Genomic DNA, 26,619 nt, shown 5'->3' on the forward strand with positions numbered 1-26,619 from the left:
ATCAGGTGAGCTGAAAAAGAAGGGAAGAGCTGAGGTGGGAACGTGACAGTCAGATGTGACTGTGGAGGAGGTAACAAGGATGGAAGATGGAGCAGGCAGCCAGCGTGGAGGTGTGTGTTTGCCACCCTCCTGGGTCAAAGCTGTGTAGAAGAGCTTCTTACAAAGGTTGCGAGAGAGCAACTGCCGTGGTAACTTTGGGCTCAGCTGGCTTTCTCCACACATTTTCTTTCCTGAGCTTGTCAGGAGCTGGTGCCCTCAGTGGGAGGTAGGCACCTGGCTGTGCTACTTGCATGCTTCTGCTCCCAGGAAGGAGGCCCCGCTAACCGCCACCTACCACTCCCTCCAGGGCTCAGTTACCTCCTGCAGTTGCTTTTACGTCGCTGCTGGCTTATTTTCTTGCCGCACAATCGTAAACCTCTCTCAGTCACCCCCTTTCCAGCTCCCAGCCCAGGCTGGCAGGGCCGCTGGGCAAACCCCACGGCTGGTGCAGCACGGCTGCCCTTCCTCGCACAGCTCCGAGCCCTGAGATGGCACGCTCTGAACGACAAGAAGTTGTATAGATGGAGACTGTACCAAAGCTGAGTTTTCTAAAGAAATGAGCCGGTCTGGAAGCAGCCACTGGGCCTGGGGGTCCCCGCTACATGCATTATGCTACTTGCCCAGGGGCCGGCTCTCAGCCAAGCTTGCCCCTGTGCACGAGCATGGGGTAAGGATGGCACCCCTTCACCCCCCTGCTGCCTGCACTGCTCCTCCCACCGCCAGCATCAGTGATTATACGTGGGCTTTTAACCGCTGCAGTCCTTAGCTGAGCACAGCTGGTAGACTTTATGAAATGCCAGAAGCCATACATGTGGGATATGGGCACACCTCACCAGGGAGAAACCTGCGGTGGCAGCCAGGATGCTCCTCCTTGGTGCACAGAAGGAGCAAGGGCAGGCAGGCTAAATAAAGGGGGGCAACAGAGAGCTGGGAAAGAGGGTGAAGAGATCAGCTGTACTCTCCAGAGATGCACACCCGTATTTCTCTGATTTTGCCTCCTCCTAAGGAAAGGAGATAAGAGAAATCAAGTGTCTGTGACAGATGTTAGTCACGCTGCCTCACGTGCTACTGAAGGGTTCTTGGCAGTGCGGGGTGGGAGGGGGAGCAGAAAACTCTACGCACAGTAAGAAAAAATTAACCACTTTGTCCCACTCCTCAGCTGGCAATTACGACTTTTCCTTGTCCGGTATAGGGCGTTTTGACAAGCTCTCCCAGTTACCAAGCCTAGGCCAGCCCTCTTCTTGGGGGAGACTCTTGGTCTTATTTCTTTCTAGGCAGCATGCAGAGAGGAAGGAGAGCCGAGAGGCTACAGGGGTCTCTGGGGCAAAGAAGCGGCGAAAGAGACGTTAGTGCCAGGCCAGAGTTCCTCTTCCAAGGCATAAGATTGAATACATTTGCTGCGTTGCAGAATGAGGAGAGAAATGTCACCTTCAGAGGTGATCTGACAATCACAAAAATAAATTACATAGAGGAGGGGAAAAAAAAAAAAAAAAAGATGAGCATTTGTGAATATTCATGAGCAAGTCAAAACCCCCAAATTAACAAGGAAATTAATTTCCAAACTGATTAGGCTGCCAACTCCTTTTATTTAAATAAATCAACAATTGCCTTCATGTGACTCCTGCTGAAGAATGCAGAGCTAATCCTGGCTCCTCCCAGGAGGAAGTTTTGTGCTGCCTGGGATGACCAATACCCCAGCACCTTCTGGGGACAGGCAAGCGCTGCGGCTCCAGCCGCCTGCCTTTCAGCTGCCAGGAGATTTCCCTTTGCCCACTGCTCCGGATGTTGTGGTTTCATGATCGCCCGAGCCAATCTAACCGCTGGCTGCTATAGTCGTGCTCTCCCTGGTCCCACCCTCTTACTCATGCTGGCTCTGAAAAAGCTGTTCCAGCATGCCAAGCTGGCAGAAAACTCATGCAACAATTAAAAAAAAAAGATTTTTCCCAAGTCAGAGCACTGAAACAGCTCAGCCAAGTGCCCAGTGAGCAACACCACAGGTGAGGAAGGTAACCTAACCTGACTTGGGAGGTGGGCCCAGTGCCAAAGTTAGCCCTGCTACGAGCAGCGGAATGAAGCAGATGATATCTAAAAGTCTCTTTCCACCAAAATTTTAAGAGTCCGAGACAGCAGAGCTGCAACAGCCAGCTTGGCTTAGTGATCTTGTGGGGCGTCTCCAATTTGGTGTGGGGGTGATCAGCCAGCCTGGCTTAGCGATCTTGCGGAGTGCCTCTGTGTTGTCTTCTCCAGGAACAGCCTCATGCCTTCTCCTGCGCCATCACCGAGGCTCAAGGGACTGACTGCTGCTTCGAGCACAGTAACTGACGCTGCACAGCAACGCGCCTGGTAGTGCCAGCACACGGGAGACAGCAGGGAACTGCCAGCCAAAACTTAGGTGGGTTGAATCTGTGAAACGGAATCCTCAATGAGCGAGAATGAGGGTGAGTCGCAGCCCCCTCTGGGGTCAAGTTGTGAATGGTTACAAATAAAAAAAATTAGTATTTGGGTGTGGTTATAGGAGCCACTGGCTTGCGACTACGGGAAGAGAGTTACCCCGCTCCCCTCCATGCCTGGCCTTGCTCTCCGGTTCCCTACGGCACTTATGAGACCGAGACAGTCCAGTTTGCCAACCTGGCAGAAAACCAGCTTGCTAAAAGTCCTTTCTTTTGGGTTAGCATGACGAAGGTGTTTAGCATTCGGCCAGGGAAGCGCTAGAGCCGGCACCCGCGAAGGGGCAGGCAGGGACCGCCCCAGGTGGTGGCAGCGAGCCCTTGGGCCAACTCATCTGTAACAACCAAGCTGCCCCATCTCGCCGGGCTGGCGCGGCCGCCCGAGCTGACCCAGCCGCTGCCTCCTGCGCTGCCACCGACACGGCGCCAGCCGGGCCCTTGCAGAGCCACCGGGCACACCGGGCTGGCGGGAAGCCGGACCGAGGCAAAGCCGGAGCTCTCTGCCGGCTCGGCACGCTGAAGCAGCTCGGAGGCAGCCGGCGGGGCGGCCTCGCCGGGGCGGGAAGGCGGCGGGCAGCCATCGGCCGCGGGGCGGGAGGAGCAGGCCGGGGGGGTCGCTCGTGCGGGCACGCCCTCACGCCTGCCCCAGGCCGCCTGAGCCGGGAGCCGGAGCGGGGCCAACGACACCTGCCCGCAGGTAGGCGAGGACGGGAGGCCGGGGCCGGGGCCGTGAGGCGCGGAGGAGGTGGCGGCCGAATTATTCACGGGCGCTCATGAATATTCATCAGGGCGGCTGTCCCGCACCGCGCACGTCACGCCGGGAAGGCCCCCTCGGCCGGAAGCGGTCTCGCGGCCGGGCTCGGGGACGCCGCGCGCCCGCCCCCGCCGGCACAGCCACTTCCGCCCTTCCTCCAGCCCGCGCTCCCCGCGCGCCGGCACCCCGCACTTCCGGTAAGCGCGCGCCCGCCTCTGCCCCCGTCGCCGCCCGGTCCCCGCTTCCGGCCCGGCCCGGCCCGGCCGCCCGCGACGGCCCCGCTGAGGGGAAACCTTCCGCGGGCCGGCGGCGGCCGCCGCCGCTCCGCCTCTTTTTCAAGCGAAGCCGCCGATGACGCCGTTCCGCTGCTGTCGGCGCCCCGGAAGAGCTGAGGCGCGCTCCGCCCCCTGATCCGGAAGCGACTCGCCGCTCCTCTTTCCGGTGAGGAGGCCGCTGCCGCTGCTGGAGTCGGGGTCGGGGTCGCCGCTGGGGGGTGGTGCCCGGTAATCTGCCGGGTGGCGGGTGTGGGGGCGGGGGGACCCGGGGGAGCGGGACTTCCGGGGCCGAAGCGGTCCGGAAGCGGAAACGGAGGAGGGCTGTCTGTCTGTCTGTCTGTCTGTCTGCTCGCTCGCTCGCCCGCCCGCCCGTCCCTCCGTCCCGGTGTCGGGTGCAGAGCGCACCCGGGGGCTCCGCCGCGGGGGAGCCGCGCTCCGGGCCGGCCCCCGCCTCGCCCGCCCCGCGCCGCGGGGGGCGACCGGGCGGCGCGCCCCGTCCTCGGCCGCCGCCGCCGTGTGCGCGCGGGGCCCCGCGGGGGGAGGTGGGTCCGGGCCCCCCCTCCCATCCCGGCCGGTCCCCGCGGGGAGCGCCCTCCCGCGCCTATGGCCGCTCCCCCTGGGGCTGGACGTGGCCGGCGGCTCCGGGGGCCCCGCGTTGCGCCGCCCGCTGTCATGCAGGGCCCCGGGCGCCCCCGTAACCCTGGCGGTTTGTTTGCAGAGACGGCCCTGGAAGGAGGAGAAATGCAAGAGGAGGGAGAGTGAGAGGGGTAAGGAGCTCCCGGAGCTGCGTGAGTGACCCCCGCCCCTCGCCCCGGGGGCTCCCTCCGGCCGCACTGGGGGGGACGGGACGGGATGGGATGGGCGGCAGGTCCCAGCGTTGGGGGCTTGAAGTCGCTTGAGCTCCAGGGTGCGGGAGAGGGGATTCACCGCCTGGAAGGAGCTGAGGCACAGGGTACGTCCCCTGCCAGGCACCTGTTCCAACAGAGGCTGAGTCGGTTGGGGTGGAGGCTACGCATGTGTCAGGGAACGGCACCAAGGTTGTTCTAGCTCTGGTGTGCGGGTTTGGGATTCAGGACTTTGTCCGGCATGTTTGGGGTATTCCTGATGTGCGTCCAGATGTGCTTGTTCTAAAGAGGTAGCGGCGCTTGAACTTTTTGGTGCTCATGAGCTCCGTGGAGGCATTTTTGCATTTGATCTAATAGCCTGCGTGGCCTTCAGCATCCTTAGTATTTTGCAGTAATTAAGCCTAAAAGCTCTCTGTTATTGAACAAAGATCTTGGGCAGACATAAAACGACGTTGTAAATCATTCCCAAGTGACATACTCAGGGCCTTTTGTCAACTGAAAACTCTACACCAAATAGAAAATAAAAGCTAGGTATCTGGTGAATAAAGAAAACCATATTAAAAGTCAACCTCTAAATACTTGCATATCCAACCTTGATTGTGCCTTCCAGAAACACAGCCTCTACCTCACCGTATACTTGCACGTGCTTTTGTCTGTGTGTTTATGATTAAAGTGATGACCTGCACAGAAGTATAAGTCCAGCACGTTAAGTATGTGATTCTGTGAAGTATTCTGAGATCTAAACTCCAGATTGCTTGTCCCTTGTGAGTTCTCTGGTTCACTCGGTTGTTTATTTGGTGTATGTAAATTTGTGGTCTGTACATAGAAGGTGTTTTTGGTTTATATCAGGAGGGTACGTTGACATCTGTCTGATACTAGACTGGTGAATAGGAAGAAGGTCCCATCTCTCTCTGGCCTGTTTGTGGAAGCTGGGATGATGAAGGCACTGCAGTGGGAACGTGCTGTGGTACAGGGTTGAAGCTCCAGCCCATGTCTGGTAGTTATAGAGCAATTGGAAGGGTTACGTGCAGAGTTCTGGTAAAGTAAGTGTGAGCAGCGTTAAAGTGGGGGCTGCGAATAGGGGTGCATGTTTTCCAAACATCCTTTAGCCTAAAAGCGGGGTAGGGGAGGGACAGCCTGGGGGTATTAGGGCAGTAGTTTGGTGGAGGAATCTTATCTTTGTTTTCTCCCTCTGGAAGACTGGCTTGCTAGTGAGATTGCATGAAAGCTTCAACTCTTACACCATTTCTCCTTTTCCTCCACGTTCTTATAACTTCATCACACTTCAGCCTTTCGAGCCAAAAGTTTTGAGGCCTGATACCTGCTCAAGCATGAAGATTTTTGAATGGGGAGGTGGATTCTAAGAGAGTTTAACGAAAACAACGTAGTCATCTTTTGAGCATCGATAAGAGCTTTATTTTGACTTGCACACTTTGTAAACTAAGCAAAGAAAAGTTAGGTGCTCTGTGAAGTTCTGGTAGGGGACTAGACGGAGACAGGCAGCCGCTGAGTGCCCTCGCCTGTGCTAGTCTGGATTTTAGAATCTGGAAATGGAGTTGCCTTTCATACCTTGTACTCTTTAAATAAGAAAGCTGTTGTGAGATTTTTGTTTAAATTGGCATCTTTCTGTTTAACTCCTGAAGTTTGCAGTTGAATCCAGGGGAGTCTTGGATAATTACAAAGTTTATTTGGAAAATGCATCTGATTATTATATGAGACTTTATGTTTTTACGGAATCAGGTTCACTTTGATGTTTTTGATGTGGAAGCTGAGCAAATAAAGGCTTACTTATTTTAAAAACAAAAACAAACAAACAAACAAAACCCCAAAACCCAAACTTGACATTCCAAACAAAAACCCCCTCTTGATTCAGGTGGTGCTCAATTGCCAAGAATGCGTTATCTCTTCATGTGTGTCCATCCTTTGGAAGAAAAAAGTCATGTAGTTAAGTGTTACATACATAGGGCCTTGCTGTGGGCAGCGTACTTAATTAATTTGGCTTGGAAAAGAAAGCAGAGGAAGGAAGGTAAGAGTCTCGCCCCATCAGATTCTGACTGGATCACAGCAATGTAAATCCAGAGTAATTCAGTCAAGCAGCTAGCAGCCTGACTGCAGGCCACCAATGCAAGGTGAATAATTCATCCTTAAGTGTGTTTATTGGTTGATTTGTTGTGAGTGAGTGAGGCAGGAATACTTGGCTTTGCTGTTGCATGAGCAATTCATAAAAACAAAATTATCGGGTAATTTGGTTCATTTAAATACTGCTTCTCTACATAGAGGAAAACTATCTTTGCATTTTGGCTCACACACAGCAATTCCACATGTATTTATTCTGCCCTAATATACTTCTGGAAAGTAAGTGTTTTCATGCTACTCGGGGCATGCTCCTCAGCTTAACTGATCATTGAGATAGGCCCTTCAGAAACAGTATTTACTCGTTGATTAGACTGCTGCCACATCATAACAGAAATAGGAGTGGGACAATTTGCAGGTAGCTGTGTGAGAAACCTATAGCGCTTGCTTTCTCTAAGCAGCTTGCTCTGCCAGATGTTCTCTGAGCATAGTTTTTACCACATGTATTTTACCTACCAGTTTTGCCATATTTGTTCAGGAATGGGTGCATATTCTGCTTCAGGAAATATTCTTTTGTGATTTTCTTTAGTTTTTGAATAGCGTTTTCACAAGTGTAACAAACTTTGTCCGCTAATGCTATTACACAGAGGAATGTAAGGATTAGAATGGAAAGGGCTTCTTCAGCCGGGTGTGCCTAAAGAGATTACGCCTCTGTCTTCAGAGGGCTATCTTTTGGTGTCTAACTGGTCCTCTGACTGCATGGAGATTTGAGATGGAGCAGTGGGCACTTGACTGGGGACAGAGTCCTACAGAATCTTGTCCCAAAGACGGGAATGAAATGGGCAATAGAGAGCCGTGACATGATCTCACTTGGTAATAGGGTATCTCAGGAGCAGGGTAGTCAGGTTGTTTTCCCGCTGCCTAGTCTCGTTGGATGAGAGAGGAGGATCTTGTCTGTCGGGAATATTGAGTGATGTTTCCGGGTTTCTTCCAAAAGTGGGGCTGGGGTGGTCAGAGCAGTGGGCAGCAGGAAGTTAGGAGCCCTAAGTTTGACTTCTTGGTCTGCTGTGGCTGTCTGTTATCTTGGGCAAGTCTATTTCCCTCTTTCTGCCTGTCTTTCTTCCTGTGTAACACAATGCTAATGTCCCCTTGCTGCATCTGGGTTCTTAGTGTCGAGCTGGGGTGGAGGGACAGGCAGGGTCCAACATTTTCACTGCTGCTGGGGTCAGACTGTCTGTGACAGTGAAAAATGGTTTTCAGCTGTATTTGCCTGGTTGCAGATGCACAGACTTCATCATTTATGCCATGTACTTGGGTGGTTGATAATTGGGGAATTTTGGAGGTGATCTGGGTTTGTAGTCAGTCCTTTTTTTTTTTTTTTGCATGGAGGACTATTGGGCAAGAGGCATTTGAGACGGACCCAAGCCTGTGGGAATAGCAGACACCTTTTTCCCCTGAAAATAATGTTTGGATTTGGGCGGATAGCTCAAAAGTGGGGAGAAGTTGCTCAAGTAAGAAAGGGGAGATTAAGGAACTGTCACAGTGTTAGACTGAGTCAGTTCCATGTTGGAGTCTCTTTGGGTTTAATGTTCTTTTTGTGTGTGTGTGTCTGTCTGTCTGTCTGTCTTCCTTCTCCATTCCTCTTCCCTTCCCCTTCCTCTTCCCCCCTGTGCCCAGCTAGGATGGAAGAATCTCATTTCAACTCCTCCCCGTACTTCTGGCCAGCAGTGCCCACCGTCTCGGGACAGGTAAGATCTTTGTCTTCCAACCTATTATGCTGGTCTTGCTTCCTGTTAGAAGTTCATGCATGATAAGTGTTTCTGTTGCATTTCTTGCTCAGCCAACTGCTGGGAGAAACTGTGCCAGGGTATTCTAAAAGCTGTTTCCCACCCGTTTAGATTGAGAACACCATGTTTATTAACAAGATGAAGGAGCAGCTATTGCCCACAGAGAAGGGCTGCAGCCTGGCTCCCCCCCACTACCCTGCCTTGCTGACAGTACCCACTTCTGTGGCTCTACCCACTGGTATCTCCATGGACTCGGACACCAAGCCAGAGCAGTTGACACCACACAGCCAAGCCCCTGTGACTCAGAACATCACCGTGGTACCAGTGCAGTCTGCGGGGCTCATGACAGCAGGTAGGGGACTCCAAAGACTTGGGCAACATATGAAGGAGACTCCGGGATGGTGAGGTGGAGGGTCCTGGCGAATCCTTTTCAGGCTGTAGGTTATTCCTAGCCTTACTGATGGTGTGGACTGCCCTGGCATGGTTTCACTGTGAATCTCTAGGCATTCCATACGTCTGCCCTCTTTATGGAAGTTTGGCTTCTAGCGGTGGAGACTGGGAACGTGTAGGCTACTCTTCTGTTTGGGTTGTAGTCAAAAGTAGTGGTATAAAACTCAATTCTGTGGGATAAGGAGGTTGAACGTAATTAGAGATGTAATAACTGACTTCCTCCATCTTTCTTTCTTTGCAGGTCCTGGTCTGGTGATAACTTCCCCATCAGGTTCCCTGGTGACCACAGCCTCCTCTGCCCAAACCTTTCCCATCTCAGCTCCCATGATTGTCTCTGCGCTACCCCCTGGCTCCCAGGCAGCCCTCCAGGTGGTTCCTGACCTGTCCAAGAAAGGGACAACCACCCTCTCCGAAGGTGGTGGGGGTGGCGGGGGTGGGGGAGTTGCCCCCAAACCACCCCGGGGCCGGAAGAAGAAACGATTGCAGGAGTCGGGGCTGCCAGAGATGAGTGACCCCTTTGTGCTGTCAAATGAGGATGATGAGGACCAGCACAAGGATGGCAAGACATACAGGTGGGGAGCGGCGTTAAACCTTGACTGTAACACTGCATGGGGATGGGGATGTATTTAACCCTTCAGAGGGTTACATGGGGAAGAAGAGATCTCTGCCTTTTCCTTGTAGAGTCCCTGAGTAGAGAAACTTTCAGCTGCAGAAAGAGTTGAGTTTTCTCTCTAATCAGGAGTGTTTGCAAGCTGGTGGGTTGACCCAAAACTAAGGATCTCCTTCTTAGTGGACAGCCTTGATTTCCTGAATATAGAGATGTTAATGTTACTAGGTTAGTTAATGACCAGGATGTTATGGGGCTGAACCATATCCTTGATGCCACAGCCGGGTAGTATGGCTGGTGTACTGCAGAATGCAGTACTGTCTGGTGCAAATGGAGCACTTCTGGTGTAGCGGAGCGCCCTAGTAATGTCCAGGTGCCCCAAATTAGGACTCCAGTCTGTCCAGTGTAAAGACTACAAACTGGAGGCACACAGAGCAGGAAGTGAACTGTGGTGATAGTGTCTGCTCCTGTGTGCATTGCCCCTTGTGATCTCCTATTTCAGCATTCCCAACAAAACAGAAAAAAAAAAGTATTTCTGAATTAGGTATAAGGGTATTTCTGAGCCCTAAGGGTATCAGATAAGAGGAGGAGAGTTCTGAGCCCTGAGGTTGGGTTTCTGAGCTTGGAGGGATGTGGCTTGAGTTTACAAGTGAGTGGTGGGAAAGGGAGAGATTAACTAGGAGGGAATACTTAAACCAGAGGATAAGGAATGTGGGTGTTTTAGAAAAGGTGGGAACTGGACAGAGCAGGCAAGTGCTAGGGAGGAAATGTGATGGTCTGTCTGAGTTGGGAAGCAGGAGCACGTATGGGTGATTTAGCGATAGGTGTTTCTGAGGGATGATTAAGATCAATAAGACGCAAAGTAGTAGCCAGATGGAAACAGAAATAGGAGATGGTCCCTAGCTCTTCTCATTTCCCTACTATGTGCCCATAATCCCATCTCAGTTTCCCTTTAACCATCCTAGACTCTCTTTTTTTCTGTTGTACAGATTTAGTTATGTTTCTGGAATTAAGTCATAACAATATGAAGGCATCTACACAGAGTCAGTGCATCCACCCCAGGCACTGTTTCATTTTTAACTGTAGCATTTAAAAAAAGTTTACATTTTTAAATCAATACAGTTAAATGGATACAAAACCAGAGCTTGGATCAGCCTTTTTATTCTCTTACCTAATGTCCCAGTTCTTCCACTTTGAAAATATAATCAGCGTATGGTGAAGAGGGGTGGGAGTGTTAGGTAGCTTGCTATTTGTAATCCCACCATTTATTTTGGGCCTTAGCCACAATTCCACACTACTCAAGCTGCTTACAGTCTGGGTTGCTAATTAGGTTGTTAAATATGTATTTACAGGGGACACAATTGGCAGTGAACACTAGAATTAAAGCTGAACCAAGGCTTTAATTATAGCTCCTTGTTTACTTGTAAGTTTGGAAAAAAATGCCCAAGACCAGGTGGAGTGACTCAGCAGAAACTTTATGAACACGCATAGTCTGTGTAACAGCTCATGAAAAAGACTTTGCAGGAAAAAAACGAGGGAGTTTATATGTAGGAACATGTGATCAGGAAGATTTCCTGTCTTCGTGTTTAATCTGAGTGTGATATCTCTGCCTCTTCCTCCAGCCTCCATCCCAAGCAGGCCTTCCTCTGAGCAGAGCTAAGGTGCAAGATAGCTGAATTGAGATTTATTGAAGACCACCAAGGAGTACTTCCGCCCTCCTTGGTGTCTTCTCTTTGGCTGATGCTTTCCATGTGCAAGTTTGGAACTAAAAATAATTGTTGAAAAAATAAAGGAAAATACTATCTTCTCTTGGAGCTGTGGGAGAGAAAACCTTTGTGAAATACAGTAAAATTGTTTCTCCATAATATATATATGAATAGACTTGCAAGTTAAAACTTTGAGGACTCCTGGGTTTCTTCTGCATTCTAGAGGATGATTTGGGTAGTTCCTGTTACTACAGTATGCAGACATATCCTGGCTAAATTAAGACTGTGGGTGAGGTTCATCTACTCCTGCTCCCTTCTGAGGCTGGAGGAGGAGTTGCTTGTGGTATTCATATGTCTACGTTTGTATGGTTTCACTGATTCTTATGATGATACACTGAGGACAATCTAGTCAGATGCCTGGAAGGAGTTGCACTATATTGAGCAATATGACTTTTTTTTAATACCTAATTCCCAAAGCCTGGGATTATTTTGTCAAATTTAATTATTTTTTTGGTTTTAAGTTTCTTTTTTGAGTTCTGTGAGCTCTCTTGTCCTGAGTGCCTGGGCAGGTGGCTGATTTCCCTAATTCCTGACTCCTCCTATATTGGTGAAGACAGAGTAAGGCCTTGAATGGGCAGCACAGCAAGGCAGACTGGGAAGGAATTGGAGCACAAAGGTGATACTCGTATTGCAGCTCATCCCACTCTCTACTGAATGTAGAGATTCCCACTCCAGCAAATGGCAGCTGTTTTACTGCTGTATCATCTCTAGAAGTGAATTAGTAGTCTGCTGTGAAAGTGGTGCAAGAATCTTTGTGACTAGGTTTTCCTTTGTAAGAAAAGGTGTGAGGCTTTTGCTAATGATGGTGTTGCTTGCAGATCTTGGACGCCTAGCCTTAGGATTAGTCTGGCAGAGTCCTTCGTGCTTTGCTTTGTGCTATTAGAAGAATGCTTGCACCCGCAGGGGACAGCATCTAACCCAGTGCTGTGAAGCATTTTCCTTCATGAGTAATGTCACTTCAGTCTTGTCTGGATTCATTGTCAGCTCTTTGTAAATCTTCCCTGACATCTTTGTAGAATTTAATTTTTCTGTGGAAAATGAGATCGGCATTGAGAGTCTTTCTAGTAAGATGCTGGCAGTGTGAAGCACGTGGCTTCTTCTCAGTACTTTAAAAGGTGCTGAGGAAGAGAGCACGAGCATAGGTCCTGGAGACAGTAGTATTGTTTCTTAGTACTGTTTTGGTCCCTACCTGTGCACTTTTGGAAGTTTGTGGTGTGATGTGATCAGTGGACAAGACTGATGAAGTGGTTCAGCCTATCTGGGCCAGGTCATCAGTTCTCTCTCTCTGACAAACAGTTCTCTAACTAGTTTCTTCTTTGCAAGAGGAAGAGAGCTCTTTATAGGCGTTGCTTGGTTCCAGTATTAAGTTTGTACAGGCTAGGGCGAATACTAGTTTATAGTCTGGAATGGTTTTGCAAGCTGTGCTTCAGAGCCTAGGGCACCAACAGAAAAGCTGTAGGCTTGAGAAGGGCCTTGCCATCATACTGTAACCAACAAGCTCTCTGTTCCCCACCGCTAGTTCTGAGTTTCCCTACTTTCACTAGGCTGTGGGAACAGCAGGGGGTTTGGGAGGCAATAAGCAGCTGAGAGACATAGGAAGCTTCTGAGGTAAGTCCAGGGTGAAAAAGTGCACAGAAGCCTTAGAAGGCTTAGCAAGAAGCAGAGTTGAGCTGTCGAGTGCGAAGAAGCTGGGTGGAGGCCCTCGTTAGTGAGGAAATTAGGGACACAAGGGGAGCCAGTGGTTTGAATACAGCAGGTGGGTATGTTCTCAGACATGTCTCATTTTAAGCCTTTTTTTTCTGCCCTATACTGGATTTAGCATTGCTGTTTGGTGAACTTCCCATGTTTTTGAATAGAGTTGAAATCTGGTGGCTATGGCTTTTGTAAGCCACATATATCTGTGAAAATATGGTCAAATTTGGCCAAGTTGTAAGCTTGGAAAAAAATCTGTCAAGCATGCTCTGAGGTGCTTTATAGTTTGGTAGTTGAAACATGTGAAGATTATATCCTCTTTGACGTTTCTTGAGGCTTGCATGACTCCAGGCACTGACCAGACTGTCTGTCTCCACAGAAGAGAGAAATACACTCTAACCTCTCTCAGTTTCTATGTGAGGCTGGACTACATGTGTATTCTCTCTGCAGCAATAAGCATCTTCTAGACTAGCGCTGAAGGGCCAAGCATGCTTTTCCTTCAGTCACAACTCCTTCTGCTTCAGAAGGGAATCTTTTGTGCTCAGTGTTGACAGTAACCTCCCCCCTCTGATGGGCACAAAGGCAAGGTGCGAGAAGACACTGCTTGGTTCAAATGTAGTAGGGACAAGAATGAGATATGGGCAGGGCCTGGAGCTGATGATTTTGTCCAGGAAGTCTGGAAACTTGGTAGAGCAGAGATGGGAATTGAAAAGGAGGAGAGAGAAAAGACTATAGCTTACAAACTAGGGAATGTAGCAGAGGATGTGATGAGGAGTCTATTTGCAAGGGAGAGAAGGCACAGAGATAAGCTATGAAGGACCAAAACTGAGGAGAGGAAGAAAGAGGCAGATCTGCTACGGGCTGGAAAATGAGGAGATACCTAGAATTAGCAGAACAGATGGGGACAAGAGCATGGGATGTGGACAGACAAATAGAAGCGTGGCGGAGAGAAGACAGATGTGAGGTAACTGGGAGAATGCAATAGGGAAGAGCCACTGCAGTAGAGGATAAGGAGGCTGGGGCATGTGGGTAAAGAGCTTGGGCCTGGGTCTTGGTGCAGGAGAGAGGGGATTGCAACAGGCTAGAAGGCTAAGGGCAAAGGGGGAATTAAGTTTGAAGTGTCAGGCAGAAAGTTTGACCACATTCCCTCCAAAGCCTAGAAATATTCAACCCAGTATTCCTAAATTTTGCCATGTCTTTCATGTCAGCACAAGAATGTGACCTCCTCTGGCAAAGAACCTCATCCCCCTCTAAGGCTAGAAAAAGGTGACAAACTACCATTGCTATCATTTATCATCCTAGCTGCAGTGGCAGAGGTCTGTGCAGTGGATCTTAAGATTGCTGATGACCAACATGGGTGTCAGTATGATGCCACATGTTGGAATTTCTGTTTGCTTTTTTTAACAAGTAGTTCCGTGAGCAGCGGAACTAATGAAGCCTGGTTTCCAGCGGCTCTCTCCTGTGTGGATTCTCTGATGTCTAATCAAGGGTGAGCTTACTAGCCTTTCCCTCAGCAGGGGGCTCCAAGAGGGTCTCTGTTCTTTCCCCAGCGGCATATTTTTGAGACTTGTGGTGACTTTAAGATCCTTACCCCTTTTCCAGATTTGGTTGAAATTGGCTTATGATCTCAAAACTCTAAGGAGGACAGGTGCACATGCACATCCATATATACACATGCAGTTTGTACACATAAGCTTTGCTTTGTATATGAATGCTGTGCCTGGAGGTTAGAAAATGTCAGAATTAAGACTGACTGCATGCCTCAGGATATAATAAGGTAAAAACTTGCATTATGGTTAAGTTCTCTCCCTTCTGCTGAGATGTTGTAACTGTGTGCGTGTGCGCTCTCAGTTCATCATAGTGCCAAGCAGAAAGAATTAACAGTAAAGGTTCTGCAGTCATGAGTTTTAATTTTAGCACGTTACTTGCATGTCAATGGAATGAGCGTGTGCAAGGGAGTGAGGGGGGTAGTTACAGTTTCAACTGGGGAGAGAGAACTTTGAAACTATTCTGTCGCACATCTTATCTGATCACACTTTAATTTGGCCCTATTGAGTCAATGCACTTTGATACCATCCTTGATGATGTGATTATAGTCATTGTGTACATGATGGCCTGTCAGAGTCCTGCATGTTTACTTAGAGAACCTGAACGGAGTGTTTTAAAAAAAGAAAAGTAAAATATATTGACATGGGGTTGTAGAATTGAGAAGGATGATTTTGGGAGGGCATTTGCCTGCTAGTCTGAAGAATTGTAGATTACGCTTGCCTCTGCCACAGATTTGCTATGGTATCCTATAGCCATGTGGTTCAAGCCTGTAGATAATCTTGCCTTGAAGCGTGTGCAAATATGAGTTAGGTCTAATCTTCAGTGTGTTTCCATTTGCCGCAGGCTAAAAATGACCACAGACAGTTACCCTGAAATAATTAACGTTTGGTGTCCCCAAAACCGTAATCTCTTCTCAAGTATTGTTTAATAGTCCTCTGTTACATGTCAGACCCTGTTTTGCTTTGCAGAAGCATTGCATCTTATAGCTGTAGCACAGAAATCTATAGGAGCTGTGATTTGAATGTATATAATGTGAATTTTCCTTTAAAGGAAAAAAAGTGGTCACAGCTATCAGTTTGGCCACTCGGAATTAGTGGGTATGTCTGTCTTACTGTGTTTCACTCCCTTCCCTTAGAAAAAATAAAACAGGGACATTGTGGGGATAGATGAGTGCTTATGGAGCACTGATACTTTTGTGGAGGGTACAACAGATGAGTGATTTGCTTCATGAGGTTGGAATTGCATGTGGTCGACAAGGCTTGAGGCTGAGTGGTGATGAAAAAAACTGAACACTTGCTTGTTAAGTATCTGTCTGTGCAACATAATAAGGATGCAGTTCTGTGGAAACAGTCAATAAGGCTGTATCAGAACGCACCTGCATTGCGGAGCCAAATTATGGTGACATAGATGACCTTAATTCTGGCATTTCCAAATTCGCTACTGCTTTCTCATGAGCCTTTTGTATTCTTTTGATTTTAGCTTTTGCATGTTATTGCTATACTAGGAAACCCCTTGTTATGTTTTATTGTTTTGCTGGTCTTTTTGCTAATGGTGACTGATTTCAAAAATTGGTAGACAAGGTCTTAGGCCTGATGTTGTTCAATGATTTGGAGGTCAACAGAAAGTCGTGGCTGATAATTTACAGATAGAAGCAATGCTGGTGGATAGCTGAAAAAAAAATAGGGAAGCTTTATGCGGTTGTTAAACTGGAACTATTCAAGCAAAATGTATTTTAATACAGCCCAATGGAAGATTTAGCCTTTTGGATAATACTGTGTGACTTCTCCAGCAGTCAGGGAGTGAGGCCTAGGTGTTTGGACACAGTGGAAAACAGTATCAGACAGAAGTGTCCTGTTGGGTACTATTGAATGTCTTTAATCTCAAGATAAGGAATATGGGGAAACAGTATCCTGGAAAGCAATGACTGTGAAAAAGACTTTTAGGAATTAAGTGACATCATGTGAGCTCCCAGTGTGAGGCTGTGGCAGAAGAGGGCGATTGCAATTGTTGAAAGCATAAAAGCTGGAGTCATTAAAAGAAGACAGGCAACTTGTGAAGCATGCTGAAATACCACAAGATCCTGGGTTTCGTATTTTTAAAAGATCATCTGGAAAAATGGACAAAATGCAGGAATGCCCTCAAATCTGAGAACTGGAAAAGTGCTATATGGTGAGAGCATTTAAAAACACTTGCTGCCTTGCCACGAGAGTGTGATTTTCTGTAGCCTTATCAAGCCACCAAGTGACTGAAGGACTGTGGAAATAAGTTGACTAAGATCTCTTGAGTGTCGCTGATAGATTTGATAGTATGCATGCTAGTAGTGTAAATTGATAAATGGAAGCGTAATGTTAACTTGAATAGGAGTTAATGCTGGGTGTAGAAGCGTGGAAGCAGAGCTACAATTCGTGTGCTTTCATTTGGCATCTTCATACTCGCTGGCTTTATTTAGGTCTTATCCAAGTTTTCTAGCTGTGTTTCTTGGATATCAGTTCTGTCTCCTTTCCCCTGCCTCTTACAAAATATTAGCAAGAAAATGTTTAACTTCAGCTTTTAAAAAAATAGGGGAATGCAAGGGTTAAATTAGCATTTATCATGAACTGTGCATCTGTTATTATGCTATGCTGGCATTAGTTACTTCATTAACTCTGCATTGCAAAGGCAGTACATTTCTTTCCTTGCTAAATGAACTGCTGACTCTGACAGCCTAAACTTACTATTATCATCTAGTATAACTTCAGACCCTCCTGATTTGATTTTTTTTTTTAACTTGTGGTCTAACTTGTATTTGTAGCCTATCAGAAGGAGCAAGGGCTCAATTAACTTCTAAGACTGATCTCAGTAGATACTAGAAATTTGAATTCTCAAAGCCATGTAAAAGCGTACATAGTTTTCACAACTGTGATACTGATTAATTAAGCACTTGATTGAAAAATGCTGTTAATCCATGCTAGGCAATTTTACTATGAGCTGGTATTGCAGATGGTATTTTATCTCATAACAGCATCTGATGAATGAGGCGGAACGTTCCATGAAAAGTGGAAAAAAATATGGCACTGTGTGCCACAGAGTTGTAGTCTAGTTGCTGTAAGCATCATTTTGTTTATGAGTCATCATGATGACTTTCATATGGGAGCAGAATTAGAATGGTACATCCACCTTTTACTGGCATTTCGTAATTTTTAAGGGTGTTTCTGTCTAACATGAACATTCTCTGAATGTCTCACTTTATTTCCCTGCAGATTCCCTATAAAAAGAAAGGATTATAAACATTGAAAGGGGTTACTTTTGACCTCTGGCATATGGCTGAGTACTAAGTTAACTATTTATATGAAGAGATACACCTCTGTGTTATTAAGAATATGTTCTCCTAGGCTGTCTAAATTTGCAGAGCCATAACAAGCAGCTGTAGGGATGTTGTGTCACACTGTCAATGGGAATGCTGCAGTCATTTCTGTTACTTGCTCTCAGAAAGAATACAGTGGAAGTAGTGGTAGTTTAGAAGCACAGTGGGGACAAAAGATTAAAACCAGATATTAAACAGAGGGGAGAAAAATCAATTATTTCATATAGCTTTTTGTTCATGCTTAGCAAGGAGCACTCCCAACTTTTCCTCTCCCCAGCCAGGAGAATTTCACTGAAGTAGATTACTGAAATGCTGCTAGTGTCAGATGCAATGTTCTCATTATCCATATAGATTTAACATGTTTTTGAATCCATATTTGCCCACTAGAGGGCTGATTGCATCTTCCCCTTTAATATTTGATGTTGTCTGAGGCAGAATGCAAAGCCCTTAATTAAATGGATCATTTGTTCCCTTGAAAATGCCTGATACCACACACTACAAAACTCTCGGAAATGCAGCTTTCTGCTATATTCCAGGGCTTTTTTTAACTCATAAGGCTCATGAATTTGTTAATGCTACATAACATTCTTGCCCTCTCAGGGCTGATGCTAATTAGATGATTGCAAAATGAGTCCTTGCAAGACTTTCTTTCTAAATGTTGTTTGAAAAACAATACTGGAATATCTATAGCTGCTAAATTCAGACAAGAGGGGTTTGGGGTTTTTGCAGGGGGGGCGGGGGGGGGCATGTTTTTGCTAACAGTCAGATTTATCTTCCATTTTTATGCAAGTGCCGAAGAGGTTTTGAAATACCTTCTTTATAATTTTATTTTGGAAATGGAAAAGGATGTTCAGTCTGTTTCTCTTCATTAAAGTTTATTCTAGGGAATTTCTGACCTGAAGGCAGATACCTGACAAAGCAAATAAGTAAAAGAAAGGCTGCACAGAAGTTATGGGAAATAAAGTAGATGGCTTTATGGCACTACAGATTTAATGCATGGGACTATTTAGACTTGATGACATAGTAAAGTTCATTAATTTTTCAGAACAGAATAGACTGTTTAAAATATACAGTCATGTGTACAGCACAGAAGAGATTAGTGCCCAGCATTGTATTTAAACTAGAGCAAAACTTTTAGAAAGGTATTTCTCTCAGAAAGGTAGCTGGATTCTCAAAATATCAATTGTAGGGACCAAGTGATTGAGGCCATACTATAGCCTCCAAGCGTTGTTTCAAAGAGGCATTATTCTCGTGGTTGGAAAGATCCTATTTCCTCTTGGAATTTTTAACTTCTACTGTCACTTACTGTTTCTCATTATACCTTTCCTTGCTCATAAAATAAGCCCCTAGTAATTGATATTTTTCTCCCTATATAGATTTATATGGGTATTGACCAAACTATCTTTTAAGCTTTTCTCCAAACCTAGATAGACTGGGCTCAGTGAACCTTTACTGCGAAGCCAATTTTCCACATGCCATCATTCTTTAAGTTTGCTGAACTTCTCTGAGTTTTTCAATAATTGTTGACTATGTGGACTTCAGAATTAGACATGCTGTTGCAAGAATAGTCACACCATTCCTGTTTACAAAAATGATACCTGCTATTCCCCTTTGTTTTGGTTAGCCATATTAGCACAGCATCGCACTGGGAGCTTGTTCTCAATTGAATGGTTCCTTATCAGCGGGCTGATATTGTGGAACAGAATTCAACTGAGAGTAATGGAAGTAAGCATCTGCTGAGAAGGAGCTTGATAAAAGTCATGCATGGGATTATGCTGTAATTGTTTGCATTAGCAGGGAACAGGACTTGGCGACTCAGAGGTATTTTTCAGTTCAATATTCACCTCAAAGTTCTTTCTAGTGTTGCTGCTTTCAAGGATACAATCCTCATCCTGTAAGTATGACTTGATACTGCAAAATGCATATGCTGTATTCAAGTCTAGCTTTAAACATTTCGGAAAGTCTGGAACAAACTGCACCAGTGTTTGGGGATAGTTGGGTTTATAAACCAAGAGCTACTTTTTTAAAAAGATGATTCTGATGTTCCTTTTTATTCCTTATATCTCTAATAGACCTAGGGATAAATAGCCAAATTGCTTCTGGTTGTTGATTCCGGAAGGGACTGGTGTGTGTGTGTGTGAGGGGGGATTTAGGTAAGGATGTATTTAGCTTGTATGTTCTGTTAGGGTTTGCAATTAAAGTGGATTAAGGGAAAGATGAAGGTAGGAAACGTGAGAACAACTGTTAGAGATGATAATGAATGTAAAAGAATAATGATGGAGAGGAAAAAATGTTACGGCAAGTGTGTGGTAGAGTGTTTGCTAGAGAGGCATGGCTTCCAGTTAAATGGCTTAAAATCAAGCTGTGGCTTGGAAGGGCCTGTGGAAGTTAAGGTAGGTGCTGGATAAATATTGCCTACATTACATACGCTAATCAGACTGCACACTTCATAAAACTTCTGGCTCCAACGTAAATAGTCGCAATAGTAGATGCAATGAAGTATCCTCCTGGGAGGATATGGATATGGGGAAGAGCAGGATCAACTCTCTGTGGCTTGTAATACTTGCAGAGACTTTCATCACTGACCAGTTTCGTAAACACTTGTAAAACTTGAGGAAATTCCCAGACAAAAACATAAGTCAACCTGCTGTGAAGGTTGAATTCATGTTAGCCACCATTCTTCTGGGTGGCATTTTTTTCTCTCAAATGTGACCCTGGAAGTTCCAAGTGCAGGTTCAATTTTGTCTTGTTTAATTGAAAAGTCCACAAATGGAAAAACTAAGTTCAGAGAAACCTTAACTCTGCCCCTTGGTTGGCACACATTTGGGGAAGAAAAAAAGAAAGACCAGTAACTTGGATGCAGCCTCTAACTCTGTCAAATTATCAACCACAAAAGCTTTTACCATCTTGAATTGTTAACAGTGCAAGCTTCTCTTAACAGCCTGGTGTCATGATGGAGGAGCAGTTTTTAACAGCAGCATCCATAGCAGATAGATACCAACTGCTTCTTCCTGTTCGAAGAGTCTGCATGTTACCAAATACGTTTCTGATCATTATGGGAACAGATGGGTCCAAACTCCTAGACAAAACATTTTGCATCACATCAGTAAGGTAGAAATGATGAAAGCCCATTAGACCAGTGAAATACCACATTTGATATCCAGAGTATCTTTGTGAGACCCACTAGGAAAGCAGCACTGTTGTTACTTTCAGCATTTTGTATTCTAAATACTCAAGTGTCTTCTCCAAAATCAGGAGCAGAGTTAGGTGGGTTTGATCATAACTGCCTTTGCAGACTTTGCAGTACATGGAATTAACTTTTATTATGAAGATGAACCTTAACCTGGGATTTCCAGGTTCTCCAACCTTTTTTTGACTGAAATAAATCATAGATGAACAAAGTGGGGTTTTGTCTGGGAATTGTTATTCCTGTCCCCTTCAGATTGCTGTTGGAAAATTTCCAAAGTGCTGCCCTGTCTCCCTTGTAAGCCTATTAACCTCTTTGATTCTTCCAAGACCTTTACTTGTCTGGCTGCAAGGTCTCGTTTGGTCTCTTCTGCCAGTTCCTAGCTTAAGTTTGTCCCCCTGGGACTGGAGTATTCGCAGCCAAGCACAGTGTCCCAGGTGAAACCTCCCCAGAACCATATAGCGAGAAAACGTCCCTTCTTCACTCAGTGTGGAAGACCCCGTCCAGTTAGAGTTGATACATATTGGGGCTTGCCCCCGTATGACACTGTCTCTTCCCCTCGCCCCGGTCCCAGGTGCCGGATGTGTTCGCTGACCTTCTACTCCAAGTCGGAGATGCAGATCCACTCCAAGTCCCACACGGAGACAAAGCCACACAAGTGTCCTCACTGCTCCAAGAGCTTCGCCAACAGCTCCTACCTGGCCCAGCACATTCGCATCCACTCAGGGGCCAAGCCCTACACGTGCAGCTACTGCCAGAAGGCCTTCCGCCAGCTCTCCCACCTGCAGCAGCACACACGGTAAGGGCCAGAGGAGGCTGGGGGCCCTCCGCATTGCATGTTGCCGTCATCCCAGCATGCTGTGAGCACCCTCAGTGGGCGACTGCCTGGGGAGACCTTGCTGTTTTCCGCAGGCTGGTCAGGTCTCGTACACGACAAACCGGCAGTAGTGGTATCCGACACATGAGACTTGTCACTTGCTGTGAGGGGCTGGGCGTGCACAGAGGTTAGCGCTGCTCACTCTAAGGGGCATCTGCAATGGAGTGACACTTTCTGACAGAAGTAGGGCTGGTTGCGTCAGAGTGAGAGTAGAGTGGGTGTAGGAGGACTGTTCCCTGTCACCCCAGCGTAGTTCTGCCAAACATCTCAGTCCAGGCTTGCAGCCCCCCTGCTATTTCAGCCATAGGCTTTCCACACACAGCTCTGCCAATGCCCCTCAGTCCAAACTCTATAGTTCCTCTCTCTGGATCCTCCCCCGGTGCGGACAGACCATGGTCTCTTGAATCCAAGGGGAGCACGGTTTGAGACCGAGCGAGCTCATGCCATGTTTGGAGTTCCTCCGTGTAGCAGATAGAGTGGTGCTGTCCCACCCCCTTTGTGCCCTCATTCCATCAGCACTAGCCAGATGGCGGTCGTGTCCAACTGCTGCTGCTCCTCCTCCTCTTCGGCAGGATCCACTCCAAGCTCCACACGGCGATTGTCAAGCCGCACAAGTGTCCTCACTGCTCCAAGAGCTTCGCCAACACATCCTACCTGGCCCAGCACCTCCGCATCCACTCGGGGGCCAAGCCCTACACCTGCCGCTACTGCCAGAAGGCCTTCCGCCAGCTCTCCCACCTGCAGCAGCACACACGGTAAGGGCCAGAGGAGGCTGGGGGCCTGGCCCTGGCCCCCCCACGCTGCCGGCATGCACCTGTGGAGCACGCGCGCCAAGCATGCGGGGGGCGGGCGGGGAATGCGGCCGGCTGCACCCTCAGAAGGAGGTGACCCACCAGAGTGGACGGAGTGGAGGCTGCGCAGGAGACACTGACCACGTCAGGGCTGAGGTGGGCACGTGCTGTCCCTGGGGATCCTTGGTCTTGCACCGTGGGGGGCACAGAGAGAGAGCGATAGAGAGAGAGGCATTGGCTGTAGGGGATCCCAGCCTGGCACCATGGGGGTTGGACTGAGTGTGTGGAAGCTTCTGGCATTGCAGGGGGACAGGGACAGATGAACACTGTAGGTGATCTCAGCCTGATAATGTAAAGGGAAGAGTGTTGGAGTGTCTATCCTGAGAAGGAACAGAGCTGCTTTCTTGGTACTGCAGAAGCAAGAGAACAGATTCCTCTTGGTCATATGGGACTCCTGAGCTTGGAGCAGGGAGCCTGGCCCTCCAGACCCCTTCCCAACCCATTTTCAGGTGGCCCACATGGCGAGCTGGCCAGGTATTCATAAGCTCTTGTTCCTCAGTCCTAGTCACTCTCTGAAATCTGCTTGACTGCTTATCTTCTCTAACTTCTAGCTGGACACAGGAGCTGGACAGAGCTCTCTTTGTTCAGATAGAACAGCATCTGGAGGCAACATCATCCCCTTCCCTGCTCTCCTGAGTGGCTGTGAGATTTGATCACAGCATCAGGCCCTGGCAGTCTGCCCTGCCTGTCTGCTCACTGCCTCCCGTTTGTGCTCTTCCTCCTCAACAGTATCCACACCGGGGACCGACCCTACAAATGCGCTCACCCTGGGTGTGAAAAGGCTTTCACCCAGCTTTCCAACCTGCAGGTAAGGGGCTGGGCCTGGCCTACTCACCAGTGGGGGTGGCAAGGGTGGCTGTCAAGTGGGAGGAGAGGCTACTTGCCTGTGGTGGAGGAGACGGAGAAATTGGGGCAGCTGGGAGGACAGTGAAAGAATACAGAAAAGCCATTGAAGCCCTCAGCAGGGGAGAGATTCCTGGCTTTTGTGGCACTAGTGACCCCAAGAAGTCACATAAACAGTCACATCCTGTAAAATTGTAAACTTAACTTGAAAGCGGTGAGACCTTGGTAAAGTTCCTCCCATCTGTTCTGCAGAGTTTTCTAACTTAGCTGGGGCAAGACTTTTGCTAAATGTCACGCAGAATAAAATCTGGGTATCCGATTGTTTTTTTTGTTTGTTCTACAATGAAACGGAGGGCATAAGAGTAAGGGTTTAGGGAAGCAGAGGTGCTGTGTCCTGTTGCAGTATCCTGGAGGAGGGGAACTGTAGGGTGTGCCAAATGGCAAAGAGCTGTAAATGCCTGTGAGCAGTTAAAGCAGATTCTGGCCTGAAGGGCAGTAACAGATGCGGGGAGCAAATGTGTAGTGAGGCAGAAGAGGAGAGAAAAGGAAAAGACTGAGAAGGAGTTGTGTGGAGACTGAGAAGATGCAGGTTGTGGAGAGTTAGGAGACACTGCTCTTCAAATGCCTAGTGTGTCTGAGAAAAAAGGGCATCTGTGGGGAAGATGTGGTGGGCTGGAGGGAGAAGCTCTGTCCCCTATGCTAGGAGACAGGCGTACCTCCCTCAGCGGGCGGGGGCCGGGGGAGCTTGGGGCCTGGCTGGAAGGGGGTGTCGGAGGTAAAACCTTCTCCAGTACTAATACTCGCTTCCTTCCCTGTGCTTGCTTTCTCTTTCCTCCACCCCGCTGCCGCCCCCCAGTCCCACAGACGGCAGCACAACAAAGACAAACCTTTCAAGTGCCACAACTGCCACCGTGCATACACGGATGCTGCCTCTTTGGAGGTACACCTGGCTACACACACGGTGAAACACGCCAAGGTCTACACCTGCTCCATCTGCAGCCGGGCCTACACCTCGGTGAGTGCTTGCCATCCTGGAGGGTAGCAGAAGTGGACACACTTTCCAGGGAGTAGCTCCTCCAGATCCAATGGGAGCAGCGCCCTGAGCTCTCGTGTCCCTCCCCCTTGGCTTTGGCTTTTGCGAATGTCGTCCCCTACTCTCACGCCATTCTTCCCGTTGCAGGAGACGTACCTGATGAAGCACATGCGGAAACACAACATCCCTGACCCACAGCAGCAGGTGGTTCAGGCACAAGCCCAGGCCTCTCAGCAGCAGCAGCACTTCCAGCCGCAGGGCGGGGGGGCAGCAGGGGGCCCTTCTGGAGACACTAACCAACCCAACCCTCCCCCCCAGTGCTCCTTTGACCTGACTCCTTACAAGACTTCAGAGCATCACAAGGACATCTGCCTCACTGTCAGCACCAGCGCCATCCAAGTGGAGCACCTCTCCAGCTCCTAGAGAGACCTCAACCCAAGGAGCAGAAAGCCTCTTGTGCATAGCCTGCGCCCAGGGGCACCGCTTGTGCAGCGGCCCTCCTCGTGCAACAGTCTCCAGCCTCTCCTCCTGCAACAGCCTCTTCTGGCTGTGTAACCCTGTTCATGGCAGCCCCTTGAACAACAGCCTGTCTCAAGGGGGTGCTCCTTCTGTGCAACAGCCTGCCTGGTAGGAGGATGCTTCCTTGTGCAAGAGCCCCTTTCCTGTGCTGGGATCACTTCTTCATGCAAGAGCCCCTCCTTTCAAACCCAAAGAAAGGCCCCTGTTTTGCCTTCTCTCTCACTGTAGGATGCATATGAAGGGGGGGTGCGTGTTGAGACATGCATGGTGGATGGGATGGAGAGACGGTCCTTGTATGTACAGGGGCTCGGACACATGTTTTCAGCAGGCCACAGAAGAATGTGGCAGGGTTCACAGCTGGATGGGGTTCTTTGAGGATTTCCTTGAGTGTCTAAGAGAGAAATATCCATTCCTGTCCCTCCTGCTTGTGAAAGGGAGGAGGGGTCACTCGTCCTGCCCCAAGGACTGGATGGGAGAAACCTTCTCCCCAGTGGAAGGTGAGACCAGTACGGGGGGAGAGGGTGAGGCATGTTCTCTGGGCCAGACAGGTGCCTACAGTGCCCAAGGGCTGTGGAGTATTGCACTCTTTCTCCTCCCCTGGTGGAGAGCAATAGAGAGGAGTCTGTCTGAACTGGCTGCTGCCTCTCTCTCCCAGCTGTCTGAGCAGCACGATGGCCAAGGCCCCGTAGGAATGTGGGTTCCTGCTCATTGCTCTTCCTGCCCGTTGTGGATGATGTCCTAGCAGCTTGTACTCCTCCTCCTCTCCCTCCTGCTTCCCCCCCACCTCCTCAGAAAAGCCTGCAGGCATCAACAACAAACCAAAAAGCAACTGGAGGGAGGGTAAGAGACTGCCAAAATAATCATCGCCCTTTTCTCTACTCCCTTTCCTGAAAGGCGGAACGACAGCAGTTCTGACTCTCACACGCCTGTCCTGCCCCCAGTTTCCCAGAGGGGAGGAGGAGGAGGAATAGACCAGTCTTTTCAAGGAGCCAGCAGGAGGCAGGGAAAGGCTAGCTTCTCCTGCTCACCTCCCATCAGAGTGCTCTCCCAGGCTCCCTCTTGCCAAGACGGGCTGGACTCACATGGCAGTGGTGGCCTCTTCTGGACCCTGGTCATGGGAGAGAATCCCCAAAAGGTGGACAGTGGAGAGAAGGGGATGAAGATCCCCACAGAGAGACCAATCTAATGAGAAGGGGGAGCCAACAAGAATAAACTGAAGGCCCCTTGAATTTATATATATATATATATATAAATATCTATTCCCCACCCCTGGCCCGCTCTGTCCTTGCTGTAACTGTTTCTATCTCTGTGTTTATAAAACGCATTATCCTGGCGAATTTTTATTTTCAATCTTCGTTTGTTTTTCCCTTTCTCTTCGTCTTCAATTCTCCTTCCCTTTTTTTTTTTTTTAATTGGTCCACATGACTACTAGTCTTGTGTGTCACTTGTTAGTTTCTTTGGATCATGGAGGCTGACTCGGAAGAGAATGAGAAGGCAAGGGAAAAAGCATGTGTTGTTGGGATTTAAAATCAATCACCCACCCAAAGCCTATAGAATCCTAGACTTCTGTATGAACAACCAATAGGGGCTTTTTTTTTTTTTTTAACCACCTTGTATAGAAATAAATTGGTGTAAAAGGCTCCTTGAAGGTGCTGCTGTGAGCACCCTGCCCCTGTGACGTGT

At 48.3% G+C, this 26,619-nt stretch overlaps 1 protein-coding gene across 13 annotated transcripts; it reads left to right on the forward strand.

Annotated features, from left to right (window-relative positions):
- The first annotated feature begins 3,502 nt into the window (after positions 1-3,502).
- ZNF384 (zinc finger protein 384) lies at positions 3,503-26,576 on the forward strand. Of its 13 annotated transcripts, none has more exons than XM_076347566.1 (12): positions 3,503-3,681; positions 4,234-4,282; positions 5,210-5,403; positions 8,115-8,181; positions 8,332-8,572; positions 8,912-9,242; positions 14,147-14,224; positions 21,388-21,612; positions 22,263-22,445; positions 23,271-23,349; positions 24,241-24,399; positions 24,565-26,576. In XM_076347566.1, the coding sequence occupies exons 3-12, from the start codon at positions 5,351-5,353 to the stop codon at positions 24,838-24,840; spliced, it is 1,692 nt and encodes a 563-aa protein (XP_076203681.1). In that variant the 5' UTR covers positions 3,503-3,681; positions 4,234-4,282; positions 5,210-5,350; the 3' UTR covers positions 24,841-26,576. The 13 variants fall into 13 exon arrangements, with proteins under 13 accessions (XP_076203681.1, XP_076203699.1, XP_076203732.1 ...); XM_076347584.1 differs by having other exon boundaries at positions 5,252-5,403; XM_076347617.1 differs by having other exon boundaries at positions 3,504-3,681; positions 8,111-8,181.
- The last annotated feature ends 43 nt before the right edge of the window (positions 26,577-26,619 follow it).

The sequence above is a fragment of the Aptenodytes patagonicus genome, chromosome 1 (genome assembly GCF_965638725.1).
Source record: "Aptenodytes patagonicus chromosome 1, bAptPat1.pri.cur, whole genome shotgun sequence".
In the NCBI taxonomy this organism is placed as follows: domain Eukaryota; kingdom Metazoa; phylum Chordata; class Aves; order Sphenisciformes; family Spheniscidae; genus Aptenodytes; species Aptenodytes patagonicus.